This window comes from Bufo bufo, chromosome 9, assembly GCF_905171765.1.
Source record: "Bufo bufo chromosome 9, aBufBuf1.1, whole genome shotgun sequence".
Taxonomy (NCBI): domain Eukaryota; kingdom Metazoa; phylum Chordata; class Amphibia; order Anura; family Bufonidae; genus Bufo; species Bufo bufo.
The window spans coordinates 205,230,982-205,253,856 of NC_053397.1; the positions used below are offsets into that span (position 1 = coordinate 205,230,982).

The 22,875-nt window shown below is 42.7% G+C and overlaps 1 protein-coding gene across 1 annotated transcript in view; it reads left to right on the top strand.

Annotated features, from left to right (window-relative positions):
* The window catches only part of COL24A1 (collagen type XXIV alpha 1 chain), a 241,707-nt gene that overhangs the window by 66,828 nt on the left and 152,004 nt on the right, over positions 1-22,875 (top strand). Inside the window, exons 5-7 of the mRNA XM_040407488.1 lie at positions 6,669-6,722; positions 14,425-14,478; positions 17,950-18,003. Coding sequence (XP_040263422.1) covers positions 6,669-6,722; positions 14,425-14,478; positions 17,950-18,003 — 162 coding nt within the window. The remainder of the gene's footprint in view (positions 1-6,668; positions 6,723-14,424; positions 14,479-17,949; positions 18,004-22,875) is intronic.

Sequence of the window (22,875 nt, forward strand, 5' to 3'; positions counted from 1 at the left end):
CTTCAGAATGCATTAGGGCAAAACTGATCCGTTTTGGACCGCTTGTAAGAGCCCTGAACGGATCTCACAAATGGAAAACCAAACGCCAGTGTGAAAGTAGCCTTAGAGGGCTTTCGGTCATGAACTATTCCTTCGGAACCCCCGCTTTCCCATACTGAATACGTCTGTGCATGTTTTGTAAATAGGGAGAGAATAAGCTGACTATCTCTTCTGAGAACAAAGGAATCAGACATGTTGGAATTCATAATGTTGGAGGAGAGTCAGGACACCCCATACACATTAGATGGTCAGCCAGTCTCACCATAATCTGATCCACATTCCTCTTCTACCTAGGAACGAGGTGGTACCATGGCACATAAAAAGGGGTGTGGGCTGAAAGAAACCTAGTATGGCTTAGTGAAAGGGGCATGGCTAACCCCCCCCCCCCCCCCCCCAAAATTACAATGACACACACAGTGCAACATACATACTAATCCAAAGTAATTATTAGCATGAATCCAAACCATATCTTCAGTATGCAGGTATTCAATTTTATGTCTGGGTCAAAAAGTTTGTCCATGGCCAAGGGTGGACTGGGAACTTAACGTGGCCCTGGAAAAAGTGGCCCCATGTTGTAGGAGGTTCCAAATTGACAGGAGGAAGGGTCAATACAAGTAAGCAGCAACAACTAAACTAAGTGGGGTCAACAATACCATAATGCAGCACTAAATACCACCCCAGCAGAACCAAATGCCACAGTGTAGATCAAAATACCCCCCTCCCATCTGAGATCACCTGTGGTTGCTGACCGGGTGCATAAGTACTAGACTTTGCCAGCAGTAATTAAAGCTAGGAGAGTCAGCTGTGAGGAGGGCTCAGGTGACCCCCTGGACATCGGCCCACTGGGAAGTTTCCCTGTAGGGTCTATGGCCAGTCCGTCCCTGTCCATGGCTCTGGTTTTATAGTATAGTTTATGAATGATGTGCTTGCGCATTGTCTGTCTAGAACCTGCATCATCGTGAAACCTTGGAAGATTTCGAGACCCATTGGGCTTGGGGGAGTCCATTGTTATCTGGGTACACATGCTCAATGCTTGTCTAGCCAAGGATGGGATAGACGGGGTGCCCAATGTGCTGTATCTTTGTTGCCCATGGGCCACATCCACCTGACCCTGCTACCTATTACATAACCCTAGTTGAAGGCTATTTTTAACTTTAACTAGGATAGGCAATGAATGCTTGATCGTGGTGGTTGTCCTTCTGAGATTCCCACTGATCAGCACAATGAAGTGCCACAGCCTCCATCATTGTGCCGAGCGTCAAGAGTCCAGGAGGTCAGACTCTCACTGTGAGACGATTTAAAAAAACTTTGCATGCCTGGAATGTAATAAAATAAAAATAATACTCTTGTTAGATCCGTCCAGCGCTGCCACTCTGATGGTCCCCTACAGATTTAGTTTGCTTTCCTGCAGCCATGATGTGCCATATAGGCACATAACCACTGCAGCCAATCACTGGCTTCTGCCACTTCAACCAATCACTGGAGGTTAAGCTTGCCTGTGTGGCACAACCACTGATTGGCTGCATCGGTCTTGTGGATTTACGTCACTTCACCACAGCAGGAGCAGTTACCGTACCAAAGACCAGTTGGGACTCCCAGAGCAGTGGTGCTGGAGCTGTGGGAGATTGAACAGGTGAGGATTGGTTCCTTTTTTAATTTTTTTTGCACCTAGCTATTTTTCAAATCCTAGGCAACCCCTAAATAAACCATGAAAATCCCAAAGTACCCCTTTAAATGAAACCTTGACTTTTTTGACCATTTCCAATCAGAAATTAGAAACGCTGGAAAATATTCTTCGAAAGGCTGCGGTGTCTGAAATCCTGCTCATGAATGGCAAGCGGCCTAGTTGGTTTAATGGCTTCGTGTGGTTGGAACGTCTACTTTTATAAGCAAACCCAGACATGCCATCCTCCTCAGCCTCAAACACTGTCCCTGACAGACCTCGGTGGAATAGATCCACAGGATTACATGTGTTCTTAAGTGGGTGGTCCACTTCTTTAAAGGAAATGTATCCTTATACAACAAGTAATGGTTGTTACACTAAAGCATGGCAAAAACTGCTATGTGTCTGTGAATATGCCAATTATGCTAATTGTTTGGGCAAAGAAAAAAGGATTATATGATTTCCTCAGTGATTTCTTTGAAAGGAAGAAGAGGAAAATAAAGAAAAGCAGGAGGAATGGAGGATTATATAGTATGACAAAAATTGGTCATAATGATAATCTTTAGGGATTGTCTCACTTATTCTAATGGGATTTATCATGCATACAAAGTTAATACAAGCCACTTACTAATGTATTGTGATTGTCCATATTGCCTCCTTTGCTGGCTTGATTCAGTTTTCCATCACATTATACACTGCTCGTATAACCACCCTTCAATCCAGCAGCGGTGGCTGTGCTTGCACACCATAGGCAAAAAATGCCAGCCTCTCTGGTGGCCGTGACCGTGGGAGTGCACATAGGTGTGCAAGAACGACCATCTCTGATGGATTGCAACTCTGTCTACATGATGAATGCAAGTTGGTAAAGTGAGACAACCCCTTTAAAGGCATTTCTAGGGATCTAATGGAGACTGTGGCGGGGGGAACAGAGGACTCTTGTTTAAAGGTATGACTTTGATGGGTTGTTGACCGGCCCACCCAGATGAAAAACTGCAGGTCCAGCTGACAATACTCTAATGTGTATGGGGGTCTTTAGTCTTAGGGTACTTTCACACTAGCGTTGTTTGAAGTCGCCGGAACTGCCCGCCGGATCCGGAAAAACGCGTGAAAACGGATTACATTTGAATCCTGATCAGGATTCTGATCACAATGAAAAAATGCATTGGAAAAAAACGGATCCGCCATTTATGGACTTTTTTTCACATTTTTGGGGTTTAACATACAAAAGCCAGATCCGGTTTGACGGAACACACGGCGCAGGATCCGGCATTGATGCAAGTCAATGGGAAAAATGCCGGATCCGGCGTTCAATCAGAGTGTTCCGGATTTTTGTCCGGAGGTAAAAATACAACATGCTACGGTTTTCTGAAAAGCCTGATCAGTAAAAAAGACTGAACTGGATTCATCCCGATGCATCCTGAACTGATTGCTTTCCATTCAGAATGCATTGGGATAAAACTGATCAGTTCTTTTCAGGATTTGAGCCCCTAGGACGGAACTCAATGCCGGAAAAGGAAAACGCAAGTGTGAAAGTACCCCAAGACTAATTACACACAAACATATTCAGTGTTTGAAATACGCTCCATGTGTCAGAGGTATTTCCCAGGCTGAATGCTGCTCCTGTGACAGGACCTCACGGTAGTATAATCATTTAATGATCTATGATGCTGTCCTTGTAGTCAATGCTGTCAATACAATTCAGGGACACACAGCATTATAATTCATTATAATGCCGTGAGGTCCTGTCACAGGAACAACAATCAGTCCAGGAAATACCTCTGACACACGGAGCGTATTTCACAGACTGAACACGCTTGTGTGAAATTAGCCTTGGTCGGTACTGGTACACGTCCGATTGGAAGGCAAGAAAATAAATCTGCAGCAATATCTGTGCTAGGGGCCAAACTTTTCATGAAGAATGGCCATCTGTAGATGGGAAGGTTCACATATTCCTCATTTAGTTTTTGAATATCTATCTTTGGCAATGACGAGTTAGGCTAGTTTCACACTAGTACTTTTAGATCCGGCATGCTGTTCCGGCAAGGAGCAGCCTGCCCGTTCTTTCTGCATTCCAGCATTTCTGGAAGCTACCGCAACGCCATCCATGCAACGGTTTTCTTCTCACTTATTCTTGACATGTTTGCCGGCTTATTATAGTGAATGGGGCTAGTGGGTGTTGGGTAGCGTCTAGCAGTGCCAGATCGAGACATCTCCAGGAGGCTGCTCCCTACCACAACAGCTTGCCGAAGATGTCTAACGCTAGCGTGAAACTAGACTTAATGCAGTACTAGACAGTGCAAGTGTCATCATATGTTCCCACCTTGGAAGAAAGAAGAGACAGAGGGGATATGATAGAAACTTTTAAATACATAAAGGGAATCAACTCGGTAAAGGAGGAGAGCATATTTAAAAGAAGAAAAACTACCACAAGAGGACACAGTTTTAAATTAGAGGGGCAAAGGTTTAAAAGTAATATAAGGAAGTATTACTTTACTGAGAGAGTAGTGGATGCATGGAATAGCCTTCCTGCAGAAGTGGTAGCTGCAAATACAGTGAAGGGGTTTAAGCGTGCATGGGATAGGCATATGACTATCCTTCATATAAGATAGGGCCAGGGGCTATCCATAGTATTCAGATATATTGGGCAGACTAGATGGGCCAAATGGTTCTTATCTGCCGACACATTCTATGTTTCTATGTTTCTATGTTCACATTTGCACTTGACCTTATTTCAAAATTGTGTATTTTTGTTGTCATGGGATAAGGTTCTGTTCATGTCTGCATCGAAGGCCCTGTTGCAGATTCTGCTAATTCACTAAATCGGAGTTACAGCTTGCATTATAGTCCCGAGGTCTATTCACATTTCCTCTGGCTATTACCAGAAAACAGTCAACAACATATCTTTACAAACTTAGAAAAGGCTTGTCCAATGAAGACAGTCCCTGTCCATATGACCTACTAGGGCAGATGGACATAATAAAGGTGGACCCCAGCTTGGAACCTCCATCTATGAGGCAAGAAGGAGTGCTGTAAGAGTGGCTCCCGTTCTGGCAAACTCGAGCCGTCCTTGAATTGCATGGATGTCATTTGTTTGGATGCTAGGACCTGATGATACAACAAAGTGATAACCTTGAAAACCGCACCTTCCAGGACTTCTGACACAACAAGTGTGAAGAAGAAGAAGAAAATCCCTTTATTGTCCCTCAGTGGGGAAATGTTGGCATAGCAGCAGCAATCACATTTACAACAGGAGAAAAATAAGATTAGTTAGAAATTAAAGAGTAAAATACAAGAAAAACATAACACAGAATTTACATAAAAAATTCACTACTGGGTTTCTGGGAACAGTGGTGGTTATAAATCCTAACCGCTGCCGGGAGGAAGGACCTCCGATAACGTTCCTTCGTGCACCTAGGATGCAGCAGTCTGCCACTGAAGGAGCTCTCCAGATCCACAACAGCTTCATGCATGGGGTGGGAGACATTGTCTAACAGTGATGTTAATTTTGCTAGAGTTCTTCTGTCACCCACCTCCTGAACTGGATCAAGAGGACAACCTAGGACAGAGCTGGCCTTCTTAATGAGCTTATCTAATCTCTGTCTCTCAGCCACAGATAAGCTGCTCCCCCAACAAACCACACCATAGAATATGGCTGATGCCACCACAAAGTCAAAGAAGGTCTTTAGGAGCGTCCTCTGCACTCCAAAGGAGTGAGCTCCAGTAGAGTCTTCACGGTTAAAATTACATATTTATATTCAATTTCCTTTTAAACACATAGTCAAAGCAGCATTACAATAGGCTTGCCCAATGAGACAACACTTGTAATGCAGTTGACAGGTTGTCTCTCTACAGATGTTGAGCCAGCAAGGAATGCTCAGAGATTTCAGCACTGAAGTCTACAGAATTATGAATACAGCTCTGGCTTCTATTACAGACTGAAACTCAGGATCAGTAGGAAACAATGCAATATATATACAAGTAGTTCCACAAGTTCCAGTGGCCTCGGGTTACAATATTTTCATAGTGATGTTTCCTGTCGTCGTAAATTGAAGCCACAATGCCGATTTACTGCATGTGTAATTGGCTGGAAAAAACTACCATTCAGAATGGTTATTTGGCTGGTAAAACCCCTATATTACTGAAGTACATGCTCTGATTGGCTATTTGGTAGCACCTTTCTAAGATCTTTCTATGAAAATTAGCTCTCCTCCAGCAAAATCTGTCCCACTACTGTCACCTATAGGTAGCCACCATGTCCCACCCGTGAGTTATAATGGAGCTATCAAAAATAATGCTCTAAAATAACAAAAAATACAATACTTACCTCTTCAAAGTCCCACATATCCATAGTAGACACTGCAAGCAGCCAGCACACAATCTGTGGCCTCAGCAGTCACATGTCTTACTACTCACATCATGGCTCCCACTTTTGGTGGTAATGCCAGTAGTACAGCAAGTGACCGCTGAGGACAGTGGTTTGCTGCAGCAGTCACGTGCTGGGAAGACAATCGGCAGAGCATCTGCATTGGCTCAGAGACGGATTGAAGAGGTGAGTATTGTTTTTTTTTTGTGCTATTTTAAAGCCTTTGCTGCTATTTTATAGTATTTTTTTTTTTTTTATGAAACTTGAAACAAGACCAGAGATATCAGCCAAGCCTCAGACCCATCTGTAGACAGCTGTTCTTCGGGGTTCTTTCCCTGTAAGAACTTGCTTTATCTGTATTTGTAGTCTTCTTAATGTTCTTTCATCTTCATTTTGTATTATTTTGGGAGCTTTGAATACAATTGCTTCAACTTGGTCATCCGGGAACCAATTAATATTGTAAGGGATCAATATGCACAGTTTCTAAACTTTTTATGTGGATGTATTTAATACATAATCTTTAAAATGGCATTTAAAGGGGAAAATGAAAAAACATGAATATTATTTTCATTTAACACTTTTATTTTGGATTCTGTCTTTTAGGGAATGGTTGGACCCCACGGCCAACCTGGATTACCTGGCCCACCTGGTCCAAAAGTAAGTTATTAGTAAACTGCGTGTAGATGAAGAGCAAGCCGAGGAGGTATAAAATGATTAATGTTGACACTTTTTGTTTCTAACTCATAGCTTCATGTAGCTTCAATGGTAAAGGGGAGGGTTTTTTGCATATAAAGATAAAAATCAAAATTTGAGAAAACTCCAACAATATGCCAATATACATTATCTAAAACATTGCCAAGTTAAAGGTGATGAGATCAGTGAATGACTCTCTCAAGCCCAGGAGCATCCTTTTTTTGGAAGAAGCTCACCTTATCTGAGAATTTTCAGCATGCAGTTGTATACTTCGGATCTACACATAATTGTAGAGCCAGCAGGATATATTCACACGTCTTTTGGTTTTGTTATGGTTTCTGTGCTGCCATTTTTCTAGTGTGAAAAAACTGTGCTGGGCAAAACAAGAAAAAATGCATGAAATTTTTTTATAATTAGAGATTTTTTTTAAATAAATCCGCTAAAGTAAAATAAATATTTTCCCAACGTTGTCTGCCATTTATTTTAACATATAACATGTCCTAGTGAGGCCAATGATAGAACTTTCAATATGGTGTGGGTTGGAGGAGTTTCATTCTGTTGGGACTCCCAGTGATCAGATGTAATCTGTTGGGTCAGCAAGTGTTCAACTTTCCCAACAGCGCCACCACAGGAGAAATGAAGTATTACCCAGTTCCTTTTGAAGGCAACATGCTGTTCATGTAATCCTGGGTCCTCCAGAGTGAGAGACTTTCTTTACTGCCATTCTCTGCTCTGACTAATAGATATGACCCATACCTATTCATCTTAAATTCTTGTAATGAGGTACTTTGGTTATGTAAACTAGGCACCCATTTAGCGGTTGGAACCTGTGCCAGATTTATAAAAATCACTCAGCTGCTTCTGGCCCCAGTAAGACTGGAAGTGGCTTATTCCATGACCTCTGCGGCCAATCACATATGCTAGAATAGCACAACACTGCTGAACAAGCACATGTGACCACTGAGGCCAGTGACTGGTCGCAGTGGCCACAAGACCAAGCCTCTCCCAATCCAGTAGGGACCGGAAGCAGCCAGAAAGGGGCAATGGTGCGAGAATGGTGGAATGGCAAACAAGTGAGTGGCTTTTTTTAAAATTGGGCATAGGGTCTGACCATTGGGTTTGTTGGCACCTAGGCCTGACAACCTCTTTGAGTAATTATTTGATTCCATGTGCATAATTGATGGTGCATATTGTTAAATGAATGACACATAGGCATTGTTTCATGAATACAATCCCTGCCCATTAAGGCTTATGGACATCATAGAGGTGGGTTTCCCGCTCATGTCCTCCTTCTTTGAGCCAGAATGGAGATTTTCTCTGTACAAGTGATTCCTGTTCTGGTGGACTCAAGCTGTTATTACAAAAATGACCATTCATCTGTATAAAAGTACATTTCCCCTAAAGCTGCCTGACTGACCACAGCTTCCTCTGGGTGAATCGGCTGTTTGAGGGGGGTGCCACCAATAGACCTAATTCCAATGGGTAAAGGCATATAAAGGTTTAATTAACAGGATAGCATATGGAAATGAGGTAATAAATACTAAACTGTATCAGACACAGGGAAATTATTGATAAATTGTATTGCAACGTGATCAGCTGATGGATTCCATGTGAAGGGGCGGCAGATAAATGCTGCCTCATGTGAGGGAACTAAGTAATGTCAGACATATGAAAAAGGAATTGTTTACTGTTTTGTGCCACATTTTTAGTATTCAAGTATGTTATAAATGTGTTTAAACACAGCACTGCAAAAATGTCCTAAGTGAATCCATCTCTAGTTATTTCTGTTAAAGAGGCCCTTTCACCGCTCCTGGCATGCCTGTTTGCTTCATGCATTCTTCATGTAATAACAATTCTGGAGCATCTACTCTTATGGCTATATGTGGTATCATTCCTATATTATTTGTACTACAAGTTCTGAATGAATTGCTAGCAGTCTGCAGTAAGGGTACAGAGGGGAGGTAACCAGTTGGGGGCGTGTACCTGCACAGACTCACTCTATCCAATCAGAGCTGCCATTTTCAGACTGTGCAGGTACACCCCCCCCCCTCCCAACTGGTTACCTCCCCTCTCTACCCTTACTGCAGACTGCTAGTAGAAATAATAAAGGAATGGCAGGACATAGAGCCATAAGAATAGATGCTCCTGAATTGGTATTACATGGGGAATGCATGTACATATTAAAACAGGCATGTCAGGAGTGGTGACAGGTCCTCTTTAAAACCCCTTTTTAGATGCAGGCTCTCAGCAAACAGCTAGCCATGCATGTCTGCTGCAGTCACCGCTGCTGGGGCAATGTAGTATTACATGATGGTGGTCGGATCATCTTTGTAATACAAGGACGACTAAAGTCCGCCAGAACAGGAGCTAGCTGTACAGACTTTGATGGGGAAAACCCACAAAATCACTTCTTAGAACTTCCCGTTTGAGGGAAAGAAATATGCAGAATGGCAGTAAAGCTGCGCATATGTACAAAGTTTCTCATGGAGGAATGATGATTGACATGGGGATTTCTTAAGTGAGGAATAACTGATAGGTTGCATGTGAGAGAATGACAGTGACGTTGTTGTGGTTTATTAGACATATAGTTACATAGTTACATAGTTGATACAGTTGAAAAAAGACATAAGTCCATCAAGTTCAACCAAGGGATAGGTGGAGACGCGAATCCCAGAAGGAAGTGACACTCATATTTCTACATGTTTTCATTAGCATTAATGTTGTTTACTTTCAAGATATCATCTAAGCCCTTTTTAAAACTGTCCACTGTTCCTGCTGTGACCACGTCCTGAGGAAGTCTATTCCTCAGATTCACAGTTCTTACAGTAAAGAAGCTTTGACGCTTCTGGAGACTGAATTTTTTTCTCCTCCAGTCGGACGCAGTGCCCTCTTGTCTATTGAGGGCATTTTACATGGAACAGTTTTTTCACAGTATTTTTTGTATGGCCCATTTATATATTTGTATAGGTTAATCATGTCGTCCCCCCCCCCCCCCCCCCCTTAGACGTCTCTTCTCAAGAATAAATAAATTCAATTCTTTTAATTTTTCTTCATAACTAAGACCCTCCATTCCCCTTATCAGTTTAGTCGCTCTCCTCTGTACTTTTTCCAGCTGCAGTGCGTCCTTTCTATGGACTGGTGCCCAGAACTGGACTGCGTATTCCAGATGAGGCCGCACCAGCGCTTTGTAAAGTGGTAATATTACATCCCTGCCCCGCGAGTCCAGGCCTAGGTTAATGCATGACAATATCCTGGTGGCCTTAGAAGCAGCTGATGGACATTGTATGCTGTTATTTAATCTACCATCTACAAGGACACCCAAATCCTTCTCTATAAGTGACTCTGCCAGTGTTACATCACTTAGGACATATGAAGCACAGAGATTATTACTTTACATTTATCCACATTGAACCTCATTTGCCAAGTTGATGCCCAATCACTCAGTGTTCAAGTCAGCTTGTAGTTTATGGACATCTCCCATAGACTGTACAGTACTACATAGCTTAGTGTCATCTGCAAAAATAGAAATGGTGCTATTAATCCCGTCCTCGATATCATTAATAAATAAATTAAATAATAGAGGACCCAGTACTGAACCTTGGGGTACACCACTTATAACCCGCCGGGACCATTCTGAATAAGAATCATTGACCACAACTCTCTGGACACGGTCCTTCAGTCAGTTTTCAATCCAATTACAAACTATACTTTCCAAGCCAATGGACCTTACTTTACCGTAAACGTCTATAAAGGACAGTATCAAAAGCCTTTGCAAAATCCAGAAACACTACATCCACAGCCGCCCTTCCATAATTACCTCTGGAGGACCTAGATCCTTTTTTGAATATGGGCACCACATTTGCCTTGTGCCAATAACTTGGCACTGTACCAGTTACCTAGAGAATCTTTAAAAATTATAAACAGGGGCACAGCAATGATTGAATGGAGCTCTTTAAGAACTCTTGGGTGTAATCCATCTGGACCCAGAGTCTTGTTCACATTTACCTTATTTAAAGGGTTTCTGTCACCACACCTTTCACTATTAAACAGGCTGAGATTATACATGTGCAAATGTCACCTGAATTTAACTCTGCTATTCTTTTTTTTCAGTGTGCCCCCATTTTTGTGCAATTATAACTTTTATTATAAGCTAATTAGCCTCTAGGAGCAAGGGGGGGGGGGGGCGTTGCACCTGCTCCCAGAGGCTCTGTTTGCCCACCTCTTTCTACTCCCTTCTACTCTTGATTGACAGGGCCAGGCCAGCGTTGGTCTCCTCCTGTCTGCCGGGGAAATCTTGCACCTGTGCCGTCCAGTTCAGTATTTGGCGCAGGCGCAGTGAGGGAAGGACGCACGCCGGCTTCCTCACTGAGACGTAGAGGGGTTTTTAATTTTAGCAGTTTATACTTGTTACATAAAGGAATAAAAAAAATTGTGCAATTACTCAATGTGGATTTGAAGCTCTCCCATTTATCCTCAGTATTATGATGTGACAGTAGCTGCTCACAGTCTATGCCCTGAAATGCTGCCCTCAACCCAGGGAAATTAGCCTTTTTAAAATTTTGTGTCTTTGCTCTGCCTGACAGAGTTTGCTTCTTATAGTTTAGGGGGAAATTTAATTATATTGTGGTCACTATTACCTAGTGTTTCTTGAACAATAATTTTTCCAACAAGCTCTGCATCATTAGAAATTACCAGATCCAACAGAGCATTGCCCATAGTGGGAGCTTCTACAAGCTGGCCCATAAAGTGGTCCTGCAGAAAGTTGAGGAATCTTCTCCCCTTTGCGGTTGAGGCAGAACCATGACCCCAGTCGAAGTCTGGGAAGTTAAAATCTCCTATTATGACCACTGTACCAGCCTGTGCAGCCCGCTCTATATGTCTTCATTTCATTTACTGAAAGAGAGCCAGTCATAGTAAAAAGCTTTGAAGTAGTTGTGTTGTCTGTTTTTTGGACAGCAGAGTGTCGCATGTGTTTGTAATCATGTATCCAGCATGTGTTCGACAGCCATAACAAAGCTCCTCGCTCAAAGATCTCGAAAAAGTAAAATAATAATTGAACCTAACATAAAATGTTTCCTGTATAAACTGGAACAGATGGATGTGATCCTTGAATAATCCCTGTATAATCAGGTTAAAACCTTTGTTCATCTTATAATACATGTTCTTAAAAGGGGTTGGTCATTTAGGGAACCCACAATCATGTACCTTATTGAGGAATTGATAGAGGGGATCTTCATATTTTGACCAACGAGCTATCAAGAGCATCTCTCGCTCTGGAGGACCTATCCTGTCCTACATTACACAGACAACCCATTGATTTGACTGGACACTGTGTAATGCTTAGTTTCCCCTGCGGTGGCGCTGCAGGGAAATGAAACACTTAGACAGATTTCCCTACAGACAATACTTTGTAATAAGTTCATGGTCAAGGAACCCTTTTGTCAAATAGAAATTGTCTAAAGTGGAGAACCCCTTTATTCAAACAAACAACTTCTAACCTATAGTAGGAAGTGTATCTCCATTTTGGGTAGTGCTTACCTTTATGGTCTAAAATTAGCACCCATTGGTCCACTCTCCCCATCTTTTATTGTGCAGCTTTGCCTTTAGATTGACTATTTTGTATTAACTTATGCCAAGAAGTCAATGCCTGTAATCTACACTAGAAACCCCTTCCAAAAGCCAAAGCAATGCGCCATTTCACAGCATGACTCTTTCTTTAAAGGACATGCTTTGATTTAAGCAGGTGCTGAGTAACACTCTACAGCACTCCAACTGGTAGACCACACAAACTTCATGAAGTGTGAAATCATGCCCATGGTTTGAGGACTTTGGTGTGGAGGATCACATGTGGCTACACAAAGCGTTGACCTCAACCCCACCAATGGTTTTGAGATGTTCTGGAACTCTGACTGCAAGCCAGACCTCTCCCAACATCATCAGAAGCTGTTTTAGTTACAAAATCAGGTCTAACCCCATATTACCATCCATGGTTCTGAAATGGGATGTCCAGCAAGGTGTGACGGGCAGGTTTCTACGTACTTTTGGCCACAGAGTGTATATAATAGTAAGTGTGGAGCTTAAATCTCTCATCAGTAGACCGCTTATGTGAACAGAGGAAGATTAAGATGTCTTTTTCTGCTCTCATTCCAAATAGCAGCTTGTAATTTGGGATGATTATACATACAACGCATTCTTCAGCCTAAACAGAGTTATATTTAAACCAGCAATAAGATAGTCTGGTATTTATGGTGGTTTTATGATTGCAGAGCACAGAATAAGCAAGAGAGAAATCAGTTTGGATAGCGTTCCAAGCCAAAGAAGTGGCTTCCCATAAACTTGAGCGTATTCTAGATTTTTCCTTGAAACCGTCCTTGTAAAGATTTTTCAGGTAATATACACAGAGCTATGAAACCATTGCTCTAGAGGAGGCCTATACAATATTGGATATGCTTTGTATACAAGGCATTTTGTCTTATATAATATGGGAAGAAAATTCGGCAATTTGGCTCGAGTGTATTGCTCCCTGGCGGGCATGATCTGCCTCCATTACAGGTATCTACTTGGCTTTGGCTACCCCTTGGGTGTGCATACTTTATAATGGCACTTGAGTAGTCCCTTTATTCCAGGATAGGGGGGCTTTCCTGGGTGGAAAGGTTTGGAAAGATTTTCTTTCTGTTGTCTGCCTCTTGGGCCGAGAAAGAGGCCTCGAGGCTCTTTGTTCTGGACAGCAATGGCAATACAGATGCTTGATCCCCCACCTCCGTTTCTGTCTCAGTTGCAAGTCTTAAAAATTAAAACAGGATCTTGATGTAAACTTTTGACCCTTCTGTGAAAAGTCCACTTTTCAAATCTGTATACTCCATAGTAAGTTTTGTTTTACACTGCATACAACATGCTGGGCAAATGAGGTATGAACTTTGCCTAAGACCAAGTATGGCTGCACATGGAGTCCATGTGATTCCATTTTATAGAGCTCTAGGCGCTTAGCATAAGTGGTATACTCCCCTTGACCGTTAGGAAGCCTCCATAAAATAGCATCTGATGGACCCATGACACCATATTTTGTCATGGATTCCATTTGAATGCATAACAAAAAAATCTATGGCATACAGAAGTATTGTATAGGCTCATAGATTTTTCTGGGTGCCGTATTTGGAAACTGTACAACTTGCCTCTACAGAGCCATGATATGGTAGTGTGCAATATAGGATGGCCATAATATAGGGGCATATGTTAAAACTGTGACCCCCTATATCCCCATTACCCTTTCGTGATTATTATTTTATCAGAACTGGGCACCTTCCAGGTAATATGGATGGAGGTTTTATCAAAGCAAACTTGTGTATACATAGATCTAGTTACAATGATCATCCTGGGCTAGTGATCAATGCTTGTACAGGGGGTCAGTGAAATGGGGGCAAATATTTTGAAAGCTGTCTGACAAAAACTTCCACCCTGGTGGGAGAGTTCTTCTCGGAGGAGGAAGCTCTTTCAATCCTGCATGATACAATAGTACTGGCAGATGTAAACGTGTGAAAGTGGAGTCATTGATTTTATGTTTTTCTATAAATATTGTGCGGACTAATTCCAAAAAAAGTCAAAGTAGAACTGAACAATTACCTTTTGTCCTTGTATTTATTAACATTTTTTTTCCCCTGTCTAACAGGGTCCTAAAGGAGATCCAGGATTTTCCCCAGGACAAGCTCTACCTGGCCCAAAGGTACTAATATCTGTGTGTGTGTATGTGTATGTATGTTTATGTATATATGTGTGTGTACGTGTATGTGTGTGTATATATATATATATATATATATATATATATATATATAGTAACATATGGGTGATGTTACCATACTGGGATAATTCTGTATGAAATTGAGCTATACAACAAAATAAAGGTACACCAACATACACAAGCCTGACAGAGGCCAAAAGGACATGCTTGCTTCTTTAATATCATGTATACATTGGGAGCTTTCCCTGTGCATACTTCAAGTGGACATTGCAAAATGCAGTGTAAGAACACCCTAATTCACATTGGGGGGTATATTTATCAAAGTGCAAATAGAGCAACCCATCAGGTTTCATCTCCTCATATTTTTAAATGTCCTTTGGAAATGATAGCAACAATCTGACAGATTGCTGTGGGCTACTGCTCTGCTTTTCCCTTGCCCCAGCTCTGCTAAATCTCCTCCATTGTGTTTATCAGCAGTAATATGGATGGAATTCATTATTCCCATAAGCAGGTGAAGATCAAAGATAGATTTGCCATCCATATGGAAGTGAAAATGCAGTGGTCTCATGTTTCTTGCGGTGACTCTATTTTTTCTTTCATTTGTTTGGGCTTCTCGAGTGTACAGACTACTCTCAAGGGGCCTAAATAAATCAGAAGGACAAGTAAACATACTAAAAATGTGTTGACCTTTCCAATGCATTCATCCCAACAGTAGCTAAATGTCAGGCAATGTCTAGTAATAGACCAGGCACGTCACTAAAAATATCCAAAGACATTAGATGTGGGATTTTCCCAGTGGATCCCACCACCCATTAAAGATTATAATAATCTTTATATAGCGCCAACATATTCCCCAAGCTAACACATCAGAGGGAATATGTACAAACAAAATCACACATTACAGAGTAAAAAATTATGAGTGAGGGCCCTGCTCACAAGAGCTTACAATCTATGATCAAGTGGATAACTCTATATGTGATTACCTAATAGGCTTATACCTGTGGCAGACCAGAGGGCTTTTGCATTGTTGCCAACATATCCCAGGACATTTAAGCCCTGTCCCCTGGTATGCTCAAACCAAATGGCCAGAAAACTCCCATAAACCTCCCACATTGGGGAAAATGTTCACAAATCCTGCCCTCTTCCTTAACCCCTTTCCCATCAGCTCCTCGCCTTTCCTGGAACTGTTGGTGCAGCCTGCAAGGTCCACAGGGGATGCATGTGGAGGCAGAAGGGATGGAAGTGGTGGCAGTGGCAATAAGGGTAGTTGTAGTTCTCATGGTGGCTAACCCTGCTCCAGCACTCCCCCAGGCCCGGCATTTAGTACTTAGAGGTGCACAATCCTTCTTCCCTTCGGGGAATCTCTGGATTTCCTGTCTGTGGTGGCTGGGGTGGCCTTGATGTTGGGTTAATGGGTTGCAGGGTGCAAGGCAGGAGAGCAGGAAGCGTAATTGGATGTGGAGACCAATAACCAGGCCAACTTGATTTAAAGTAAAATAAAGTCTCTCTTTTACAGAATAAATGATGGGTGTCACTGTTCAAGTACAAATAATAGGCGCAGCTCTAAGGAATTTAACAGAGTAGGTTGTTCAAAAGACTCTCTATAGAGGATGGCTATGATGGTCCTCCTTGAGTTTCCTTCAATAAATTAATGCAGTCTTTCCAAATGATCAAAGGCGAGCAATCACTCTCAATTAGGGATGAGCGAACCCGAACTGCAAAGTTCGAGTTCGTACCGAACTTTGCAAGTTCGGTTACCCGGACCGAACACAGACTTTTTCACTTATGTCCGGGTTCGGTGTTTGGGTGATTTTATTATTTTCCATTATAACATGGCTATATCGGAAAATAATAGCATTCTTAAGACAGAATGCAAAACAATATAGCTATTTAGGGGTTTAAAAACAAAAACAACTCATCCACTTAATCGCGCTGCAGCAGCTTCTTCTATTTTCACAGGACCTGCCAAAGGATGTCATCACGCATATCGCAGGTCCTTTGGCAGGTCCTGTTTAGTGAAGATAGAAGAAGCTGCTACAGCACGATCAAGTGAATGTGGTAATTTTTATTTAGTTTTTCGTTTTTTTTTTTAACCCCTAAATGGCCATATTGTTTTGCATTCTGTCTTAAGAATGCTATTATTTTCCGATATAACCATGTTATAATGAAAAATCATAAAGTGAAGTTCGGGTCCCCATTCACTTCAATGGGATTCGGGGTCAAGTTCAGGTCCCGAACCCGAACTTTGACCTGAGATTCAGCCGAACCTGGTGAACCCGAACTTCCACGGGTTCGCTCATCCCTACTCTCTGCAATGCCCAAGTGCTGGGTTCACTCCTAGATCGGATGGCCAGTCCATCTCAGTAGTGTGGCGGGCACCAGAAGCAATAACCCACACCACATGCCTTAAATTCTAAAGCCATAGGTGTGCATTACCTTTATTGTCCAAGCATGGCGCTTTACTGGTCCTCAACCTTTTTCAATAACTCAATGCTTTTTTCCCCTCAGAGGTTGGTTCTTAACAAAGTTGGCAGTTGTAACTCACAGAAATGGTGTCTTCCTGGGGGCATTCTTTCTTGGCCTACTTTGCAGCAGCGCATACAAGACAGGTCTTCACTCTGCCTTTCTTACTGGCAGACTCACTCACCAGCGGAAATAGGACCAGCCCTCTAGCCGACAACTGTAACTAATAATGGCCTGTTAACTATTTCCTTCCCATATATATATATCCATTCGGAATACATAGTACACAGCATCGCCGTAAGAATTCTAACAACGCTATCAGTGAACCACAGCATTATAGTATTAACCCTTTAGCAGTGAACCAGTGGGTCACTGCATTGGCAACTTTTCCTTTGTTGAGACCCTACTTGCTATGATAACCCATCAACACACTGCAATCCCTTCACAGGGCACTGATGGGGAGACAGAGGGAGCCCACCCACCTCTGTCAAGCTCATCTAAGGAGTCAAATAGTTGGGTCCAGAGGCCTCTCTGATCCCAGCTCAAGCCCAGCTGTCTATTAACACTAGGTGCCTAAGGCTCATAAGTGAGAATATCTGTCAGTCAGGTACACGGTCAATATAAATATGTAGAATGCTGAATGTCTTCTGACAAGTAATGGAAAGAATTTCTCTTCATGTTCTTCTTCCTATGTAGCTTATATAACGCCAACATATTCCAGAGTGCTGTACAGAGATTGTCATTAGTTTCTTGTCCTCAATGGGACTAATAATCTAAATTCCAAAATGAATACACAGTAGGGTCAATTTCATAAGAAGCCATGGAAACACAGGAAGAACCTACAAACCTCCTTGGTGAGATTTGAACCCAAGAGCTACAAAGAGACTATGCTCACTGAGCCTCTGCACTGACTTACTCCCTTTTTTTTCATCATATAATCTATTACGTTCCTTGCTATATAATTTATAAATTCTTTGCCTTTTTTTGTTATAGGGAGATCCTGGGCCAATGGGTTTAATGGGAGATCGTGGACCTCCAGGTCAAACGGTAATATAATTGTTTGTATGTAATTTCTATGGCAGTAGCAGCAAGTTTCCATATTGTTCTCCATTCATAAAACAGGTTGTCTTCATTGGACAGTCCCTGAATGAAGATTACGTAATAGACAATGATATAGGTTTAAGGGGGGACAGTTCCCATGAGTCCCAAATAAGTAAATGGAAAGAGCTGCATAGATGTGCCCCAAATCTCAATTCATTCTCCTCCTTGATGCAGTGGGTGGGACAAGGAACCACAGTTCTGGAGATAGGTTTGGCTCCCAAATACATGATCCGCATTTATTAGACTTTTATGGCATTTATTGTGGATATGCCATAAATGTCTAAGATGGTATACGTAGAAAAATCCAGCACAGGTCATAAAATATATGGGTTCTTTATTGAAAATTCATACATGTGTTGGGACAGGATCTGTTACTCCTGTTTACGCGTTTCGGACATAAGACTAATAGTAGACTGACACCGCACAATTTTCGGGCAGATTATTGGGAGCAAACTTTACAAAGAACACATGTTCCCAATTAATCTGCCCATGTGAAAGAGCTGCCGATCACCCGATCAATGAGCAAAACGCTTGTTCATCGGGTGAAATGAGCTTTCATGCAGCACATAAAATAATAATTTATGGGCAGCACAGCGTGCTGTGTAAACAGTGACCCGCTGCCCAGAAACAATGAATCTTCGTGAGGACGAGCAATGGCAGCCGCCATCGCTTGTCCCATGGGCGGACTGGGAACGTAAAGTGGTCCTGGAAAAAAACATAAGTGTCCGTATGTTGTAGGCGGGTCAAAATTCATAGAAGGAGGTTTAAAACAAGTAGGTGGGGCCTGCAGTACTGAGCAGCACAAAATACCACCCCAGCAGAACCAAATACCACAGTGCTGCACACAATACTACCGCCTTCACCACAGTATTCAGTTGAATTCAGGAGAGGGACCTGCGGCCATTGGTCAGGTGCACAACTACCTGATGCTTTTAGCATTAATTAATTCTTAGAGCATCAGATAGTTATGTACCCTCTCTGAGGCTGTGAGGAGGTCTAAGGCAGTCCCCTGGGCATCGGCCCACTGGGAAATTTCCCTGTAGGGTCTATTGCCAGTCCGCCCATGGCTTGTCCCCATACAGCTGAGGCAATCACCGCATGTAAATGCAGCTCTTCACCTCCACTGAGGAGCAGGCAATTATCAGGAACAGTTCCTTCCCAATAATTGCCTGCTCGCTCGGCGTGGTGTAAATGCGTCTTAGCTCTTGTTAAACAATTGCCACCTCTGTTGGCACAGTCACACCTTGTAGGGTGGCTGTAACAGGATGTGTGTTTGCAGGATAGTCCGTATTTAGGCAGCACCATTACCAGGATAAAATAATTTGTTCTCTCAGTAGGAGTGTCAAGATAAAAGGTGAGATGACAAATCACTTTCCTGTGTGCTGGAGTAGCATTGAACGTGTAAAGGCAGCGCTCAGGAATGTTAACGACCATGATATAATGTTTCTACTTCTTTATGTTGACATTTGATGATCATTACATGTTACATTGTTGCAGGTTTGTCTTTTTGTATCACATGAGGACAATCCAAAAAAAGCCATATATAAGGGACCTCTATCATTATAATTTGTGACCTAGTTATCCGATGAATACCTATTTTATTTTATTTTTTATATTGTGGTTGGCTCTACATATTTCTATAGCTTTAGTACAGGCAGTATGTTAATTGAGGCAAGAGTCACAGGGCCGTGTGTGGTTTCCATATTGCGCCATGATCTGTTTAGGTGCACCTGAACCATGGTGTAATATGGAGGCAGGAGCGGACTGGGAACCCCATGTTGTAAGGGTGTCCAAATTAAAAGAAGGTAGGGAAACACAAATTACACAGGTAAGTATAAGTGACAGCGATCACAAAAATTCACAATTACCAGTCAAAAAGACTGGTGACATATAACAGTAACCGGAGACAATGTATGCCAGATGGATTCAAAATATTCCATATATATATACATGCATCCCACTTACGAACAGATGGGTTGCAAAGTACATGAAAAGTGGTGAAGTGCACCAACACAGTATAAGTCTTATCACATAAATGACAACACTGTGTCAATAATGTCAGATGGAACCGGCATATTAAGAGGCACCCAATTTTAATTGCCCACATTTTGTCAAAGCCATACAATAACCCGTTTTACTCAGTAAGCACATGGACTCAGAGTGGGTACATGAGTTTCTGATTCTCACAGAGTTAAAGGTGTTGTCCGGGTTCAGAGCTGAACCCGGACATACCCATAATTTCACCCAGGCAGCCCCCCTGATGTTAGCATCGGAGCATTTTATGCTCCGATGCGCTCCCTTGCCCTGCGCTGGATCGGCCGGGGCAAGGGCTCTTTTATTTATTTATTTATTTATAACGGCTAGGGCAGCGCTAAAGTCCGCCTATCAGAGTCGGTGACGTCACCAAACACACTGCTGGGCAGAAGCCTCCACCTGGCAGCCCCATGGAGAGCCCGGTACGTCACCGGATCTCCTGGAAATGCCTTTGCCCTGCACAATTTAGCGCAGGGCAAAGGAGAGCATCAGAGCATGAACTGCTCCGATGCTCAAGTCAGGGGGGCTGCCTGGGTAAAAATAGGGATATGTCCGGGTTCAGCTCTGAACCCGGGCAACCCCTTTAATTACTACTTAGAGCTCATTATGTACCTGGCCAGTGGCAGAGATGAGAGCTTGGGTGGACCCCAGGGAATCGGCCCACCAGGAAATTTCCCTGTAAGGTCTATGGCCAATCCACCCCTGTATGGAGGGCTTGTTTATGGGCTGCGTCTGGTATTGATGTTTCTGGAAAAATATAGTTTTTTTTCTCTAATCTCAAAAAGCCCCTTTAAAGGGAACCTGCATCTTATAGAGCAGGAGGAGCTGAGGAGATTAATAGGTAGTTTTGTGGGAAAATATTCATCATAAGTTGCAATATATGCATTTAAAACCCTGCTCTTCTATGCTCAGGAGTCCAGTGGGCGGTCCTACTCAGTGACTGACAGCAATACTGATACGACTGTGCATAAAGAGATGTCCGTTACTGAGAAGAACCGCCCACTGGACCCAAAGTGAGCAGACATTTAAAGCAATTTTTCACTTTTTAGATACTGTTGACCTATTCTATGGATAGCTAATGAATATCAGATTGGGGAGGATCCGGCGCCCCCATCAAGCAGACCTTTTGGGATGGGAGCTGAACTACAGCATGCTGGCATCCCCACTACACAGTGGACAGAGCTTTCTGCCCCCTACTCCGCCTGTTGTTTATTATCCCTCGGCTCACCACGTGCAATATGGATAGGTTCCCTTTAAGTCACACTCCATTAGAAGTGAATAGCAGAAACCCCAAATCTCTGAGCATAGACATTGCCTGTGGGTGCAGCAGTCACCTACCATGTATGGCTCAGCTGATAAAAGTAAGGTGGAATGTGGAAAAGGGTTAAATTGGTTGATTTTAATAAACTTGCACAAGGGCCATAAATGGTACACAATTAAAAAAAAAACTACATTCATCCATTAAATCCCCATGCCACTCCAGTAGTCCCAGCTGGTCATGCAGAGGCCAGTGATTGGCTGCTGTGGTCATATGTATGATGTACATGGTGTCAACACTGCAAGGCTGGCAGGGAGTAGGACCAAAAGATCAGTGGTGCTGGAGATGCAGGGGTTATAACAGGTGAGTAATGGTTATTTCTATGGTCTATTTTAGACCATTTCTGGCAAAGTTTCTTAAAATCCTGGACAGCCCCTGAGGAGCTGATGAGGATGGGAGTGGTAGTGGCCCTGATGTGATCGCAGGTTACTCCCTCAGGCCGATCAGTGCCGTAAAAAGGGGGTATAAGGAATCGGGTCAGAAGAATAAAAGTCTCTCTTTACTTAGTTCAAAATGGGAGTTGCAGTACATCCAGCAGTAGTTGTATACAGTGCAATTTCTCTTTCCAGATGATGAGGTATGGTGGCTGGCAAAGTGGTAGATAATGGCACCTCTGATGTAGTATCTTGATGTCTCTCTCCTGAACTTCTGACTAACACCTGGGTGCTGGCACTTGTGGCTATAGGTGTCCACTGTGCAATACAGGCTTTGAGTTGCTCTGGTCTGGATGTAATCTAGGTGATGGATGTCCGAACCGTAGTCCCTCACCTGCAGCGGGGTCTGTAAAGCTGTAGCTTGCTGGTTACTCCGCTAACTGTAAAACGCATTCGTTTTCAGGAAAGCTGCCTCTAGGGCATTCCTGTAACCTCTCAGGAGCAATTGGGCATGCTTCCTCACTCCTCACTATGTAGACTAAAGAAGATGGACCAGCCGATTCCTACTAAGAGGGGAAGAATGGGATGGTTAGTCCCATTTCTAATGTCAACCACTGTCAGCTATACCCCATCTGTTGGTGTACATGGTAACATAACATACTAAGCAGGTCTGGGGTACTGCACAATACTAATATTGCCCCCTGTTGTTAAGAGCATGCATCTGCAGGGCCAAGACGACATTGATAGGCTTTGTCAATTTTACATTTTAACACCAATATGCAGTAAATAATTTGATAAAATAATCCACCTGGAAAGTTGTGTAGCTCTGTAAACACATTACTTCTCATACTGATTCTGAGTTGCATACAGCTCATACTATAACTTACTGTTGAGTTGCATTCACAATTCCACAGGCCTCAGAGCTAAAATCTCAGCATCCCTTGCTTGTTTACTGTCTATGCTTAGCTTGCTGTGTTGACTTCTGGGAAATGTAAGGTTTACATCAGAGACTGCATAGTAAACTATAGCTTACTGTCTAATTGCAGAATAGGTGCTCAGCTAAGCTTGTCTTGGATGTCTAGAATAGCAAAA